The sequence below is a fragment of the Ruditapes philippinarum genome, unplaced genomic scaffold (assembly GCF_026571515.1).
Source record: "Ruditapes philippinarum isolate M1 unplaced genomic scaffold, ASM2657151v2 ctg59_1_1_1_1, whole genome shotgun sequence".
NCBI classification, from domain to species: domain Eukaryota; kingdom Metazoa; phylum Mollusca; class Bivalvia; order Venerida; family Veneridae; genus Ruditapes; species Ruditapes philippinarum.
In genome coordinates this window covers 349,319-367,268 of record NW_026861752.1, presented here as the reverse complement: position 1 = coordinate 367,268, position 17,950 = coordinate 349,319, and the positions used below count along the sequence as shown (strand labels likewise).

General features: G+C 30.2%; 1 protein-coding gene across 1 annotated transcript; it reads right to left on the bottom strand.

The window, feature by feature from the left end:
- Positions 1 to 1,892: 1,892 nt before the first annotated feature.
- LOC132716700 (pyrokinin-1 receptor-like) lies at positions 1,893 to 17,043 on the bottom strand. The gene is made up of 4 exons (XM_060700024.1): positions 16,464 to 17,043; positions 4,973 to 5,482; positions 3,185 to 3,316; positions 1,893 to 2,848 (listed from the first exon to the last, which is right to left on the bottom strand). The coding sequence occupies exons 1-4, from the start codon at positions 16,756 to 16,758 to the stop codon at positions 2,256 to 2,258; spliced, it is 1,530 nt and encodes a 509-aa protein (XP_060556007.1). The 5' UTR covers positions 16,759 to 17,043; the 3' UTR covers positions 1,893 to 2,255.
- Between the last annotated feature and the right edge of the window lie 907 nt (positions 17,044 to 17,950).

Below are 17,950 nucleotides of genomic sequence, written 5' to 3'. Positions count from 1 at the left end.
GAACCTGTTGATTACAGAGATATGTCACGTTCTTGACCTTTTACTCGTTATTTTTTTTTTACAAATACCAGAGCTTCTCTAAATTAGTGTTGACAGATTGAAAGACTAGGGATAGGTGTTCCGGTAGAGTCTGATTTTTTTATCAATATTTTTATACGTATATTGTATTATTTGGTTTTTTTCTGTCGCTTTTCTCTTAATATCACGCCGTCTTATTGTTTGTTTCTGGTTTTTGTGCCAATTTTGACACGTTTGTTTGTTTAAATATCGGCAGTCGATCCACTTAACTAGATAACTCACCAACAATAACCAAATATATATATTTTTATTATAAGTATATTTTCCGTCAGTGGGCAACTACTTATACAGCATGATTTCTTATTCAACGACCAGAGACAAATGACCATTAGATGTCAGAGATTAAATGTCACGGAGTAAAAACGCTCGTCAAAGAGGGATCATTTAGAAGAAACACGTTTGACATGCAACTAAGCAATGCTACTTATGGATTAAACATCACCTCTGCCAGTTCTTACAGTTCTTTCAATGATTAAAAATGGAATATTTTACACCTTTTATCTCTTTTAAAAAGAATTCATGCTATTTGACATCACAACTTACATTTGTAACAACATGTATAATTTTTTTTCAATGTTTAAAATAAAACGTTTGTAAAGACCTAGCTTTGCAAATGGCTGATGACGATAAAATAGCGAGAGTTTTATGTCAGATCCATGTGCCATTAATAGCGTTATTTATAAATTGATTTCACCTCTTATTGAACATTGTACATCACAGAATCATTGTTAGCTTATCAATAATTGTTATCTTGTTGTTATTTATGAACGTTTACTATTATTTAAAAATAAATTATTTATGAATGTTCACGGTCATTGATTCAAAACTAATTAATAAAACAAGAGCGATCAGTGATCACATGTGGTGCCTCATGATGGCCAATTTCATGTTTGGACAAATTTTGTGACAGACGGACAGACAGACGGACAGTGCACAACTAGACTTGGTACTGATCATTCTGATCATTCCTGTAAAGTTTGGATAAAATTGCACCAGTAGTTTATGAGGAGTAGTCCGGACAAGCTTTTGTGTATCTGGCAACACACAGAAAAAAAACACCTTTTATCAAAGGGCCATAACTCGGCCAAAAATCATTCAACCGGAAAACCCGTGCAATATGCGCAAGGACTTGAGCTACAGATCAATCCTGTAAAGTTTCATTGAAATTGCATTAGCGGACAAACTTTAAAAATAAAAATTATTAAAGGGCCATAACTCTTACAAAAATCATTAAACCGGAAAATGCTGACAATATGCACAACTATACTTGGTACTGACCATTCCTGTAAAGTTTGGATGAAATTGCACCATTAGTTTATGAGGAGTAGTCCGAACAAGTTTTGTGACGGACGGACAGACGGACAGACAGACGACGGAGAAGTGATCCCTATATGTCGCCACTACTCCGTAGAGGCGACACAACAATGTACACGAGAAAGGGAAAAATCACACATTCTTGTCTTTATGTTCATACAAGTGAGTCCTTAAGACGTTCTAACAATTAACCTCGATTCACAAATACTTTTTAGCATTACATGACGGAGTTGATTTGACAAATCTGAATTTGGTTGCAATTCATTCTAGTTTTTTTAAGCATAAGCATTATCATTTCGCATGTATTCTATTCTAGTTTTTAAATACTGTTTAATAATGACAAAAAATAAACATTAATATATCATAAAATATTTATTACGAATATTAATTTTGCTATAAAACTGATAAAAATTATTTGTGTTTTGTTTAAAAAGATAAAATAAAATAACTCAAAAGCATTTTTACTACTCTTTATTTTTCTTTCAGTTTTAGATTTAGGAGTTGAATAAAAAACCAAGGTTTCAAAATAGCGTTTCTATTTTGTTTTTTGGTGACTATTATAAGATCTTCTGTTACCATTTATATACAGTAGTATATATTATTAAATACAAGAGTATGTGATTTGTTGCCGCAAGCCCTGTTCTTTTTTTTTTGTTAGAAGAAAACAATTAGTTTGTTGGTTTGTCTGTGCCAAATTTGCGGACGTTCATATTAGCATTTACAATGACAGAATAACATTCATACAAAAAGTGTGTTAATCATAAAAATGGCAATATTACATTGTCCTTGGTAATCAAGCCATTCCTTCCAATCCAAACTTACGCATTTCTTGTTGTTGTTGTTTTTAAAAGCATTACAATGGATCATACAAATGATGCCTGTCGACTTGCAAGATTGTAAAGCGGGGCAGAAAGTATCTTTGTGTTCAATAAATTTGAGCTACTACAAGTCGATAAAGACTTCATTTCAACAATGGAATCTGATTCAAGTTCACAAAAACTAACAAGACTGCTGTTTGTGGAATTCTGGTATCTAAGTCCCGCCGCTCTAGGTCCGAACCCTTGACAATGGTCGACGTGAATACGATCTGTGTCACTGTAGAGCTCGTTCAATCGTCCAGAAGAATGGGACTGATAACAAGGACATGTGTGTGGTCGTCTCCCATTCTTGAAAGTGATATCACGTAATTTATCCGTATTTAGCAATCCATGGACGTTCTTGGTTCCGTTCAAATCCATAAACGACAACTTTGTAATGTTGTTCGCATTTTTTCTTATAGAATTGACAGCCGTTCTATCGGAACAGTAAATTGACTTTGACTTTCCATTAAGCTCCAGCAGTTCTTCTGAAGTATAACAACATCGACACAGTGTTCTTTTGAAAGCCAACCGGAATTTCTTTGACATTAAATTATACAATATCGGATTGATAGTTGAATTGCAGAAGTAAAGAACCCCTGAAAATAGAACGAGAATGACAGTATCCGTCTTAGGTTTTTAGGTAATTTGTACAACGTCACAGATCATTTTTGTTTGTCTTTAACAAAGTTTTATAAATTTTACTTTAATCATTGTGAGAAATACTTATAATTCATGTTAAATTACCATTAATGACAGTCTTAAAGTTAAATTTGCGTGAAAACTAAAAATATGTTTGATAACTTTGCTAGTGTAGTACAATCATCAAGTTTTTAAAGAATAAAACTTTCTCTTACTGAACGTATGAAAATAACTTTTTAAACTTAATTGATAGATGCCCTTTTAACTGTAAACATTAAAAACAAATACTATACCTGACACGTAAAACAAATCTGATTGGAATTTGATTAAAGTTGGGGTCCACATTTCAACCGGAACATATAAGGTGATGAGACGCTGTGCATGGAAAGGTGCCCACTGGACGAAAAAGGCAACGACCACGGCAACTGAAATGTAAGATTATGTAATCATTTGTCTAGCCAAGCTCTTTTTTAATTGTTTTTATTATAAGGTTAAATTGATGTTATTAAGGTTCAAGATGCTAGTCGTGGAAGAGAATATTTTAATAGAACAGACATATTTAAACATGATTACATATTTTATATTGTAAATAATCCTAACTGTCTGACTGATAAAATAAAATAAAACTGATAAAACTAAAATGTTAAATGTTTATAATTGTTTCTTCCCAAAGTGTTTATACAACTTTATAGGGAAAAAAGCTTTTATTTTTTTCACACTCCGTTTAGGGAAGTCCTGGTAGTTTTCATTATTAGTACAGGGACATATCTGATTCGTTCTTAATAACACACCTAAGCAATATTATTTAATAATCAAAGAATAATACATCAGTAAAACTTTCATTCCCCTGTATATTAACATGTAGAAGAATTAAATAAATATTTTCCGAACGTTGAATATTATCTCAAAACTCAAACGTTAAATGTCAAAACAAATATAACAAGAAACCAATCTTGACTTTAACTTAAAACGTTACCTCAACAAAAAGTGATAAAAACTTTAGATAATCTACGAACATATTGGTTGCTCATGGTTGATTATACTTAGAAATTATGAATACAAGTGCGTGCATATTAATCATTTGAAAATGATAACTGTCGCATAATACAATCCTGATGCTAACAATATCACATTTAATGTTAAATAGGATACTAATTACGTTTGATAATTGATCATTACAATAAAGTATAGGTAAAATAAAACCATAAAAAATACTGACAAGAACAGATCCTTCGACAAATAAGAAAACAAAAAAAGAAAACGAATTGTTGCATTTTATTTAGTCTATTCTTTGTACATATCTATGGTCCTGCACACATTCCTAGATTTATTCAATGATGTGAAATGATTCTAATAGTCTATTCGTGTGTTTTTTAAGGAAACACAGTTTGTAAAAGTAGTACTGTTTTTATAATGGATATAGAAAAGTAACATTCCTACTTATGGTGCATCATTTATACACTGTTTCAAAAATTGATTTGTTTTTAAATGTAACTGATCTTATTCCATAATGTTTTTTTATGTTAAATCTTCAACTTATTTATATATGTAAAACTCACAATTATCTTTGTAAAATAATTCAAATAATGTCCATTCCTGGTCTAATTGAATAATAATTGGATTTTATGAACTCAAAGATAGATGCCTAAATTTGCATATTTTAACTTCCATTGAATCCTAATAGTGCAATTCCTGTAGTAACATGTGTGTACTTGAAATGAATAACCAAAATTAATGCCATTACATAATGTAATAATAATAGTTCAATGTCAATATCTGAGGTACATAAAAATAAGAAGCTTTAAATTTTACGGCGGGAGATATAAAATAATGTTTGTTATTGCACTAATGAAATGAACGAATCTTATCAAATCGAACCTGCATTAAATTCATTTTCACTGCGTTGAACAACCTTGATGGGTTTCAAAATTTCTTTAAATAACGTACAGTAGTGTATAGCCTTATATCCTTCATAATAATTATATTATACCATTTTGTTTCCTTTTGAGGAGATATTAAGATACATAGTTTTATTATATAAACGTTTGCGTTATTTGAAAACATAACATAGTTTTCCTTACATAACATTCTAACTACTGCTTTCCTCGCCTTCGTCTTTGACTTGTGCTTTGTTTCCAGTTGCGGAGAGCGCAATTTATTACCAATCAAACCATACATTACAGTTATGAGCCCCATTGGAAAGACAAAGAAAACAAATGTAGATATCTGGAAAGCATACGTCATCCCTCTTTGCCATTTAAAGGGGATGTTACATTGTAAAGAGTCTTCTATACCAGTCCCATTGTATGACACATACGGGAAAACCCGCGTATGAATCGGATAAGGCAAAGCAAATAGGCACGATAAAATCCAAATTGAAATCACCATTTTCACAGCACGTGATAAGTTTGATAAGGTCTGCGCTTTTAATGGGTGACATATTGCCACATATCGTTCAACGGTGAAAGCTGTGATTGTGAGAATCGATGCGTATGATGTCATTTCCGCCAGGAATGATTTGAAAATACAAAGTGGTTCTCCGAATCGCCATGGATACGACTCCCATATTCCATAAAGTTCTGTTGGAAGACCTTGAAAAGAAACAAAAATAATGTGAATTAAAAGATATGTTTTAAGCTAAGTAGATTTTTGTCACACTTTAACATTATCCTAATAACAAAATGAATATGTGTTTTTGATTAGATAATTGTCGCACGCATTTTATCTTTCAGATTTGTTTTCCAATAAAATTACAGAGCTTTTCAGAACGCTTAACTACATTTACATAATATATAATGTCAGAATAAATAAAGACATTGAGGCATTTAAATAAAAAATAGAAATAATTACTAAAAAATTAGACATGAAATTAAATCGGTTAAGTCCTTGTTTAAAATGCAATGATCGTGTTATCAATTCTGCTGAGAATGTTAGCAATAATTCAAGGATATAACGACCCAACGTTTAGAATTGTAACGTATTCTAACTCGAACATTAGAAAAAATAGCTTTTTTGTGTTTGTTTGTCAATTTGTTCAGATATATTAGTACAAATGTTAATATGACATAATACGTGTAATTGATGTTACAAGGATGTAAATATTACATCGACCTAAATTCAATAACATGTGTCACACCCGCAAAATAAAATTTTAAGCTCTTACACAGATAAACTGGGGCACTTAAAAATAAAAATAAATTATATGCAAAAGACAATTAAGAAATATAATCAGAAATATATTGAACATTGTATTTTTGTTATTCTTAGATCAAATTGAGTGAAACCATTGCAACGGTTCTACATATTTTGTGATATTTCACAAGTGGAATAATTATCCTGAAAAAAAAACGGAGTGAGTGAATGACTTAAAATGTGCACACAAGTTGTAAGTCTAGACCTACATCAAATAGAGCACTAATCTCGAAAAAATATTTCCAATGCCGTCATGTCAGCGGAGTCCCTTTAAAAACGCGAGCCAAAGTTCGGGTCTAGATGTTTGATAGAATGATGTCAGACATAAAGCTTTATATTCATGATGCTTGTTTTCATTCTACGACTGGTGTTCTATATCGATACATTATATGAAACCGAAGACTGGACAAAATTCTATTTGTATAATTGGTATGGAATACAAAGCAACAAGATTGTCTGGTAACTTTAGCATGTTTCGAACAAGTTATTGAAGATATGTCAAGACGTCCATACTGATTTACTTCTTAAACCTCTACATCACATTTTCAGACATAAAAGTACTTAATCCTGCTATTATTTGGAATGCAAATGACGGACTGTATATTATGATAAAACAATGTCTGTTTGAATGACAATAGAGATAATGCATGTGTTGTTTAATGTTTTTATGGCATTTTGTTGTTTTCCAAAGCTTTTCAAATGAAGATACGTAGAAAGATGGTTACTAATGGTAAAAGTTGCATCACTAATTAAATAAACAGGAAACAAAAAATATATTTTTTCTTCTTGAAGATATGGTTTTATGAACACATTTTGTTTAAGCCGGTGCTAGGGGACGTGGAGGATAGTTTGCACTTGACAGTATCGTCCATGAACAGACTCAATCACATCGAGCCTGCCACATTTTCAATTTTGCCGTTTTGGGTTTTCTTTAGCAATTCAAATTTTCTCTATTTTATGATTTTTCTTTCTTATCTTAAGAATTACATTATTTGCATATTTGCAACATTTATACATTTTACAGCGTTTTGCTTAAGTGTTAAAGTATGTAGTCATCTATGTAATAAGAAAGAAAAGTCGTCTTGGCAACAACAGTAAAACATATGATCATCATATCAAACATTTTTTTTAATCTAGAATCTAAATGAATCTTTCAAAGTCAATTTCCCGTAGGAGTTAGGTATCCATATATATTATTAGGAAATGTTAAACGAATTAATCAAGATTATTACATTCATTTTCATCAGTGGTTCTCTAAAACATTTGTCAAGCATATTTGTCAAATTTTCAATGTGTTGATACAGCTAATAAAGTACAACATATGACACAATAATGATTGAAAAAAGTAAATAAATGTTCTTTATTTAAGTCATATAGGTATTTGCTGAGACCTATATTGTGACCAACATGTTATTTAGATATAAGAATATACGAAATTTAATTACATTCATTTTCGTAAGCAATGCGTATTTTTCTATAAATAAAGCTGTAATTTTTTCAACTCAGTTTACCGTTTTAAGATAACATTATTCAATTTTTGGTGTGACCAAGTCCATGTTTTATCACGTATTGCACGGATATTGTAAGGTATGACAGCCCGATCTATTATGAATATTCATTAAAGAATTGATATTTTTCGATATATATCTAGAATTATGCTTCCAATGTGAAATAGTCATTAATAACATACTACTACATTTTGATAATTGTTTGTATCTGTGTATCTGTTTAAATAGCAGAAGCGAAGGAAAGACAATTAATTCGTGTTTTCTTAACAATTGTGTGAAAATATCCATTTGTTTTAGCATACCGAGGTTTTTATAAGTTACAGGAGAATACAGAAAGAATAAATATCACATTCAATCACGACCGCATAATTGCATAGACTTCCTTTATCATGTCCGGAATGAAAACGTATCATAGGAATGGCGCAAAACTATACAATGAGAGTAGGGGAGGACTATCATAACATGACGTTTAAGACGACAATGTTTTGTATTTTAAATGAGTTGTGATAAATTACATTTTAATGTTGTTTGTCTGGTTATGGTGAATATGATCTTTCGTCAACAACATAAATTTTTTTCTTTGAAAAAAAAACAACAAAAAAACAAAAAACAAACCTCCCTCCACACAAACAACTCATTCTTAAAACATATAAAAGAAGCTGAACATTATTCATCTTTGATAATATGTCACAGAAAAATTTTGATTTATGATCTACTTTTGAATTATTAACGAAGTGATAAGGCAATTCCCCGTAAATCCTGATTAAATTATATGTTTTTTTCCTATCTTTTTACTTTCTACGTCATAACAGTACATTATTCAAGAACACCACTGAATAGTATTGAATTAAGTTATTTAATCTTTTAAGGACTACGTTCCAAAAACTCATCTTAAACTTTACATTATAACATTTTATATGTTATTGATATGAAAACAAATAGAAGCAAAAGTTTACTATCTTGTTTGAAAATATTGAAGATTTAAGTGAAAAGTTTGTGTCAGTTCTAAACAACAACAGCAGCAGCAACAACAACAACAACAATGACGACAACTACAAATATATTTTCATTACTTAAAGGATAGTCTTTATCCCAGTCAAGTTTGAAGTTACCCTATTTTTACTCATTTCCAATTAAAAAGTATAAATAAAATAAATAAAATTGAAAATATCATCTAATAAAAGATGTTTCTGAAAAAGATTTAAAAGGAAACCATAATATGAGCGGACAACATCAACAACAAAAAAGAAAGAAAGAGAACAAACAAAAAAGTAAAACATACGGAACAGAAATGTGTCCCCAGTAGAGTTAAAACACCCACCCAATGTAATTTTCATTTCCTCACTGTTTCAGAAAGGCATCTAAAACTTTTATTCGAACAAACTTTCTTTTAACATTATACAAATGTCTTCTTTTTTGTATACAAGTCAATAAATCTTGTTCCAAATTAACAAAACATATCTATAATGACAAATAGCATCTTAAATGTACCATGGTTATGCCACCCTAACAAACTGGCCCACGAACAAAGTAAAGACAATAAGTCATAAGTAGCTAAAGTCTTCAGAAATAAGACAGATCTGATATCTGATTAAAATTAGATATAATTTGTACATGAACATAAACTTTAAAACTGCATTCCATTAATTTTATAAAAACAAAAAAGCTACATTTTTTCTTAATAAAATAGATTTCATATCAACATGGTAATCTTAAAAATTCCGCATTTGCCGCGTTCCAGACAATAACAAATAGTTTTTTTTTATGAGTTTAACACTGTAACGTTTCGATTGCCAGTGTGTACATGGTGTAAACACCAGCTAATTATAATTTTCACTTGCATGTAAAAATTCAAAACTAAACGAACTTTGGTGTGTCCTTTCTAAACAATATTTAATTAGTTTTACAACAATACCGTTATAAAGGTTAAAGAAACTATAGAATGCTTGTTATAAAAGGCAGATCGCAAAATATGTTTAAATATTTATAAAATGCTACATTAAACGCCATCAAAATACATGTGTAAAGGCATATCGCAGTCGAGACATGATAGGCAACTCCTACTTATTCTGTATAAAATTCCAAATACTTCCCTTTGTTATTCGTTAAAAAAATTTGTCAAGAAAAATATGATTTTTTTGTATGCATATGATTCTTTACATTTGAAAAATGATTTTTGAAACCGAGAGATACGTATGTCGAAGCGGATGTCAAAACTCTGCCTACTACAGTGACGATACATGACATATCAATGTTGTTTATACGACCTCAATGACCCTTTCTCGGGATGAAAATCCCTTTCTGATCAATCAATTTCAAAATTTGTCATAAAATGCACATAAAATGGAGCACTGGTAAATTTACATGGCATTTTGTTTTGCTTTTACCAATACAATCGAAAGCATTAATCAAAGGGTTTTGCGAGGTCTCACGAGTAACAGGACAAAACAGCTTGCAGCAATGAAACCTTCACTTTCGACTCAACTTTGTTAGTATTTAAGTATAAAAATATCTCTTTCGACTCAACTTAGTTAATACTAAAGTAATTTCGTGAAATGGCCAAAAAAGTGAATAACCCAGCTGGACTTAATAATCTGAGTTATATGATCTATAATTCATTGTTAAAATGGTCTAAGCTTAAATCAGGGTCTTTCCATTTAAAAGGCCCTGCTTAAATCTACAAAAAAATTGAATACTACCAGTGGCGGAACATTTAGGTTTGCGTTTTATTTGTTACATGTCATGAAATAATGCAAACAGAATTTTGATAAATCATTTTGCTTAGATTAAACCTTTCCTCTCAAGAAAGGTGTCTATTCTCTTGCATTTTCCTTCCACTTAACAATTCATGTAAATAAATAATGTTTATATGCTGTTTTAGCACACAACGTGTCAATATATCTTGTTTTAATTGTCGTATAACGTGTTATGAGACAATTTAGCACGTGAGCCTACCATCCCCCGCATTTTGAAAATCCTCAAAGGGATAAAGACACCTATTAAGGTGATGTATTGCTCTAATGATTTTTTAAAGTTGTTTTTACAAATAAGTCCGTAAAATTATAAGAGGGATCTACCGCAACAAGGATGAAATCCCTCTAGAACAATAAAGAAATACATAATTCTTGGGGATAGCAGACATGGTTTGGTTCAGTCTATTAAAGACAAAAAAGAAGTAGCACTAGTTACTCATTTTACCTAAGTACCGAATAACGCACATTTGTCTTTACAAAAAGTATTACGTAAAGATCTATGCTCTTGGAGAACAAGAACAAATATAGTAAAATTCGACTTAAAACAGCGAAATGTATGGCATTCCTCGGGAACAAAGAAAGTAAAAAAAAGTCGACGCCATTCGATTGTATAAGTTTAAGAGGGAATGTGATATGTGACTCGTTGATTCACGAGCTATAATCAACAGATAGTGATTGCAGTGGTCTACTTGTTTTAGTTCATACCACGCAAAACCTGAATGACAATGAAGTTCAATGCACATGGATGTAACCAGTCAAAAATAAATCAACCTATTCTCAAAATGCCGTTAACGAACTAAAAATTATGCTATGTAAGTATATTTTAAGGTCGTGAGAATATTGTATTTTTAAAGTTTTAAATTAGTTTAACAAAGTCAAAAACTGCTATTGTTTTTACAAGTTTATTATACTATCACAAACATTATCGTGAAAGATCAGCTCAACATTGTTCATTTGTTACATAACGTCAAATTAGCAATGATAAAAGTTGTGTACGTCATTTCCAGCAAATCCAGTAGCTGCTTAAGTTATGACGCACGTTATGATTAATTTTGAGAAAAATCAAAATCGGCGAAATAAAGTATTGAAACTGCACCAGCACAAACATAAAAAAGGAAGATTTTACTGCGTTCTTTAGTATTTAAATGGCAATAGCGGTTCAGTGAGAGTCCTGATGATGTAAAAGCAATACTGGACGCTGACTGAAAGCTACCATCAACGCAAAGATGATTAAAGATATTAGGTCGTGTCAAGATACGGACAATTATCATACTATTGAAAAACAATTTAGATGATCGGTTGTAGCTGTCGAATATTTTGGTGCATGTTTCATAAGCATCTGCATATGCCTAACGTTTTGATGTATCTGGAAAAGCTGTCCATACTACCTACCCACCGGACCTTATAACTATGAAATTCGCAATGTTTCAAGATGTAATTGTGTCGCTAACGTCGAAGAAGATATGTTACAATTATGTTAATACGAAACCTAAACTATTTCTTACTAAATAAAACTACGAATAGTGATAACAAAAAGCTTGAAATGATATTTTGCAACAATCCACTTACATGTGCTTTGATATACTTCTTTATTTGCAAAGTGTGAATTCAAATGTAATGTAACAAAGAAAGCAAAACCGCAAACAAATATAATTGCATATGAATATTTTATTGACACAATTTATGATATATTTATTCGATATTTTAATAAGTATACAAATAAGTTTTCATATCAGAGCTGAAAATGTGAAATCAGGGTATTAGTAATATTGCCTTTATTTCAATATCTTTATCACTTTATGAAAAATAAAGTAATGTAAGATAAAGATATTGAATAAAGGCAATAATATTTAGAAATGTTCATTTATATATATATATTGGTAAATGTTTTTGTGTCTTCGATTAATCAAATGTCAGGAAATAATAAATATAAAGTAATGAGGGTTGGTGTTTATAATGGTAAGAAACACGTCGTATCCATCAAATCTTTGATCATACATTTGCGGTCCCTAAGTATTGGAAATTTAGGTTTGCGCTTTATTTGTTACATGTCATGAAATAATGCATACAGAATTTTAATATGCTTGTTTCAGGTTAATCATTTTGCTCAGATTAAACCTTTCCTCTCATGAAAGGTGTCTATTCTCTTGCATTTTCCTTCCACTTAACAATTCATGTAAAGTAATACTGTTTATTTGCTGTTTTAGCACACAACATGTCAATATATCTTGTTTTTATTGTCGTATAACGTGTTATGAGACAATGTAGCACGTGAGCCTACCATCCCCCGCATTTTGAAAATCCTCAAAGGGATAAAGACACCTATTAAGGTGATGTATTGCTCTTGCGATTTTTTAAAGTTGTTTTTACAAATAACTCCGTAAAGTTTTAAAGAGGGATCTACCGCAACAAGGATGAAATCCCTCTAGAGCAATAAAGAAACACATAATTCTTGGGGATAGCAGACATGGTTTGATTCAGTCTATTTAAGAAAAAAAAAAGAAGTAGCACTAGCTTTTAATGTTGTTTACTCATTTTACCTAGGTACCGAATAACGCAAATTTGTCTTGACAAAAAGTATTACGTAAAGATCTATGCTCTTGGAGAACAAGAACAAATATAGTAAAATTCGACTTAAAACAGCGAAATATCAGTTTGTATGGCAATCCTCGGGAACAAAGAAAGTAAAAAAAGTCGACGCCATTCGATTGTATAAGTTTAAGAGGGAATGTGATATGTGACTCGTTGATTCACGAGCTATAATCAACAGATACTGATTGCAGTGTTCTACTTGTTTTAGTTCATACCACGCAAAACCTTAATGACAATGAAGTTCAATGGATGTAACCAGTCAAAAACAAATCAGCCTATTCTCAAAATGCCCTTTACGAACTAAAAATTATGCTATGTAAGTATATTTTAAGGTCGTGAGAATATTGTGTTTTTAAAGTTTTAAATTAGTTTAACAAAGTCAAAAACTGCTATTTTTTTACAAGGTTTATTATACTATCACAAACATTATCTTGAAAGATCAGCTCAACATTGTTCATTTGTTACATAACGTCATATTAGCAATGATAAAAGTTGTGTACGTCATTTCCAGCAAATCCAGTAGCTGCTTAAGTTATGACGCACATAATGATTAATTTTGAGAAAAATCAAAATCGGCGAAATAAAGTATTGAAACTACACCAGCACAAACATAAAAAGGAAGATTTTACTGCGTTCTTTAGTATTTAAATGCGATAGCAGTTCAGTTAGGGTCCTGATGACGTAAAAGCAATACTGGACGCTGACAAAAAACTACCATCAAGGCAAAGATGATTAAAGATATTAGGTCGTGTCAATATACGGACAATTATCATACTATGGAAAAACAATTTAGATGATCGGTTGTAGCTGTCGAATATTTTGGCGCATGTTTCATAAGCATCTGCATATGCCTAACGTTTTGATGTATCTGGAAAAGCTTTCCATAATACCTACCCACCGGACCTTATAACTATGAAATTCGCAATGTTTCCACATGTAATTGTGTCGCTAACGTCGAAGAAGATATGTTACAATTATGTTAATTCAAAACACAGAAACTATTTCTTACTAATTGAAACTACCAATAGTGATAACAAAAAGCTAGAAATGATATTTTGCAACAATCCACTTACATGTGCTTTAATATACTTCTTTATTTGCAAAGTGTGAATTCAAATGTAATGTAACAAAGAAAGCAACACCGCAAACAAATATAAACGCATATGAATATATTATTGACAAAATTTATGATGTATTCATTCGATATTATTAATATACAAGTAAGTATACAAATAAGTTTTCATATCAGCGTTGAAAATGTGAAATCAGTGTATAAGTAATATTGCCTTTATTTCAATATCTTTTTCACTTAATGCATGAAAGGATCATTCAATAATAAAGTAATAAAAGATATAGATAATGAATAAAGGCAATATTATTTCGAAAATTTCATTTTTGTATATATTGGTCTTTGATTCATCAAATGTCAGGAAATAAGAAATATAAAGTAATGAGGGTAGGAGTTAAGTTTTTTTCTGGTAAGAAACACGTCGTTTCCATCAAATCTGTGTTCATACATTTGCGGTCTCAAAGTATTGGAATCATATGTAATAAAGAATACAATAAAAGAACAATATATTGTGAACAAATTAATAAAGTAGGTAGATATTTTGTTTCATATACTGTTTTTGCCAGATGTTCATTTCATGGCAGATATATTATTAAGAAAAAGAAACATTCACGAAATAAGTGTTTAAACTGGTTAAAAATTGAAAACATTAAAGAAAGCCTAAAAATGACAAAATCTAATTTTACATATTTGAGGCTCGATTTTACCGAGCCTGTTTTTGAACAGTAGATATAAATTCAAACTACTGTCAAAGGCCTTTTGCATCTGCTTTCGCATGATTAAGTAAAATTCATGAAAATAGTAAGCTTTTAGTTTCTAAATTTGGAACAAAAAAAGACTGATGTTCCATTCTTTTTACTAAACTTTGAGGTGTTGACCTGAAACTTTAAAAATGAATATATGGCCATTAAAAAAGGTGTAGTGATTAATTAAGAATCTTAACTTTTTATCGTTTTTATAATAAGCTCATATTTAATTTAATCTTAATATTATACAAGTGATTGACTTGAAATTGAAAACGTAAGTAGATGACCTTAAAGCTAAAAACAATAACTATATATACCCATTTTTGTATAATTTTCCTTGATGTCATTTCTTGTTTTTAGGTTTTATCCAGAGCATAAGTGATTTATTTGAACATTTAATATTGGTAGATAGCTTCTAGTAGAAATGCAGTTATTAAGAACGATAACTCTGTATGGGTTCCTTTGTTTTTAATTATACTCTTTTATCAAATTCCCTTAATTTGTTTCCTTTTTTTATCAAGAGCATAACTCCAAATCTATACCTTGCGTTCATTGAACGCCGCCTTTCCTTGTTGATCTTGTTTATCATATTTACTTGGAATGACATGAAACTTTTAAATATAAACAGATGACAACGAAGAATGTAATGATAAAGAACTCTTCTTCCCTGAACTTGTTTTTATAATTTTTTTCGTCTGCAGTGTATTTCTACACATGTGATCGAATTGGAACTTAAATATTCTGTCTTAATTGGCGAATAAACGTTTTAAAAGAAAGATATTCAGCACACAAACACATGATCATGTCTACGTGACTCTTGTTATAATTAACTTAACTGATGCTGCTTTTTTGTTATTTATTGAAATAAAAATAAAAGCAACGAATTTCTAACAGTGATTAAATAATTGAATGTATTTGCCGCACATAAACAGCTAAACTTGATTACCGAGAAACATTAATTGGCTAGTTTTGCTTGTTTTTATAATTGACATGCAGTTTATACAACCCTGCCTGAAAACAAGTAGTGTTTAAGTTCAACTATGACTTAGACTTGTTGGGCTCTGCGTTTAATAATATTTCAAAAAGTATCCCAGTAATTCAACTTCTAACTAAGATTTTATCACCATTATTTTTGCACGCACAGGCAAAATTATTAAACAGGTAGAATAATGAATTACTTATATAACGGCAAATTCACTTATGTACTTACTTTTTTAAAGTAATTGTTAAAGTTTTAATAACATTTTTATGGGTAACGACAAACACAGCATTCTCTTTTTTAAACATTTCATGACAAAATGCAATTTGTTATTAATTTGTAATTTTAATTCTTATTCATGAAAATTATGTTGTTTGCTTAAATTTCCATCAGTCATGGAAATAAATGTCATAGAAATACATTGCCATACTGAAGATTAAAATCTGAATTTTAGAACTAGAATATTTAGTATATAATTTACAATATAACAGCATCAGTTTCCTCTAGTATAGTATGTTTTAGATATTTCACCAAAGAAATATGGCGTTTTAATTTATTTCAGAAAATATCATTCTTGTTGACAAGAACCTATATTTAATGTAACACCCAACATTAATATAATTTTAAAAAAATATAACCGATAGAAAACTAAATGTTGACACTTCTTTAAAAAATACAATAAACAAATTCAAATAATGATTGTTGAAATATTTAAAAAATAATTTTGACTTACCAAATATAAGTGTTAGCATATCTGAAATAGCAAGACTTAACAAATAGTAGTTAGTGGCTGTGTGCATGTATGTATTTCGTGTTATCACAATGCATGTACATATATTTCCAGAAATTCCTGTTATAAATATCAAAACGTAAAAGAACGTCAAAAATGCAACAGACGTTATATCACGACGTTTTTCACCCATCATTTCTTCTACAAACGCTTCTACATCAAAGTCCGTAGATGTTATATTCAAAGTAGTTGTTTCCAAATGTATATAAGTTATATTTTCCAACTTTAAGTATTCCATTGCACAACTTTTATGATTTGTATAAAGTATACATTTTGATAATAAAGTTTTATCTTCTCAAGTTCAATTATGAAGAACAAACATTGAAATTGTATATAAACAGTAACAAAATCCAATAAAAGGAAATGATTGGAATTCAGTTGATTTGTCTTTGTAGGACCTTATTCATCTGATACAAAAATATTCACATACGAGGTTTTATTAAAATCAACACAATTCTGTTGAAATAGTTGCAGGACTAAAATAGTAATCCGTTACATTTTACTGCATTTAAACACCATATCTATAAACCCCCTCACTAAGCAATATGTAAGAAGCGAGCAACGTGTAAATATCCAATAAACTGCTACCACACCAATGTCGCGAAGAAATCTTGACCTTAGAGCCTTTCTATCGATATTGGTAATTTTCATCTTTAGAAAGAAAACGTAAAGGGTCAAATTCATTCATGATTTGATCACTCTTGTTTTCTTCGAAGGAGAATAAAATATAATATAAAGTAAATTAATATTTTTTACATGTATATATGTACATAATATTACATGTTTCATCATATGACACTAGAACTGGTTGGTTCCAGGAAGCGAACTCGAAAGTGATTAATCTAAGTTGCAAGTACTTGTTTCGCAATCGAGCTTAAATAAATATGTTTAAACCAAATAAATATTCTTAGCTACGTAAATATTTAGATTATAATTTATTTAAGAGATTGAATTGACGTCTGCACATATCTACTTAAATAAATGTATTATGTTCAGGGTGTTACAACTTCAGAGTTAAATTGTTTAATATTTTAATTTATCATTAGCAGCAGGACTCTAGAAGGTAACAGAAAAACTAGTACTAATATTTCAAAATACATCCTTAAAAACATTATATAGTTAAAAGAAATAGAAATAACACTTCAAAATGTTCATATTTTAATATTTTTGCTCTGAAAACAAACTGATTGCTGTTCCACCAACCGGGTATACCTTCATTTTTTATTATACGGAACTCCTTCTTTCGGGTTTTTATTCTAGTACCACGTGATGATTCATGTAACTATCGCGACCAGTGATCCGAAATGCACGGAATCCGGGATTTTATCAAACATAGAGGGAAACGAATAAACTGCTTTGATTTTGAAATTTGTAGTATTTTGTGAAACTAAAAATTATAATTTATTAATTTTATAATATATATGATGGAC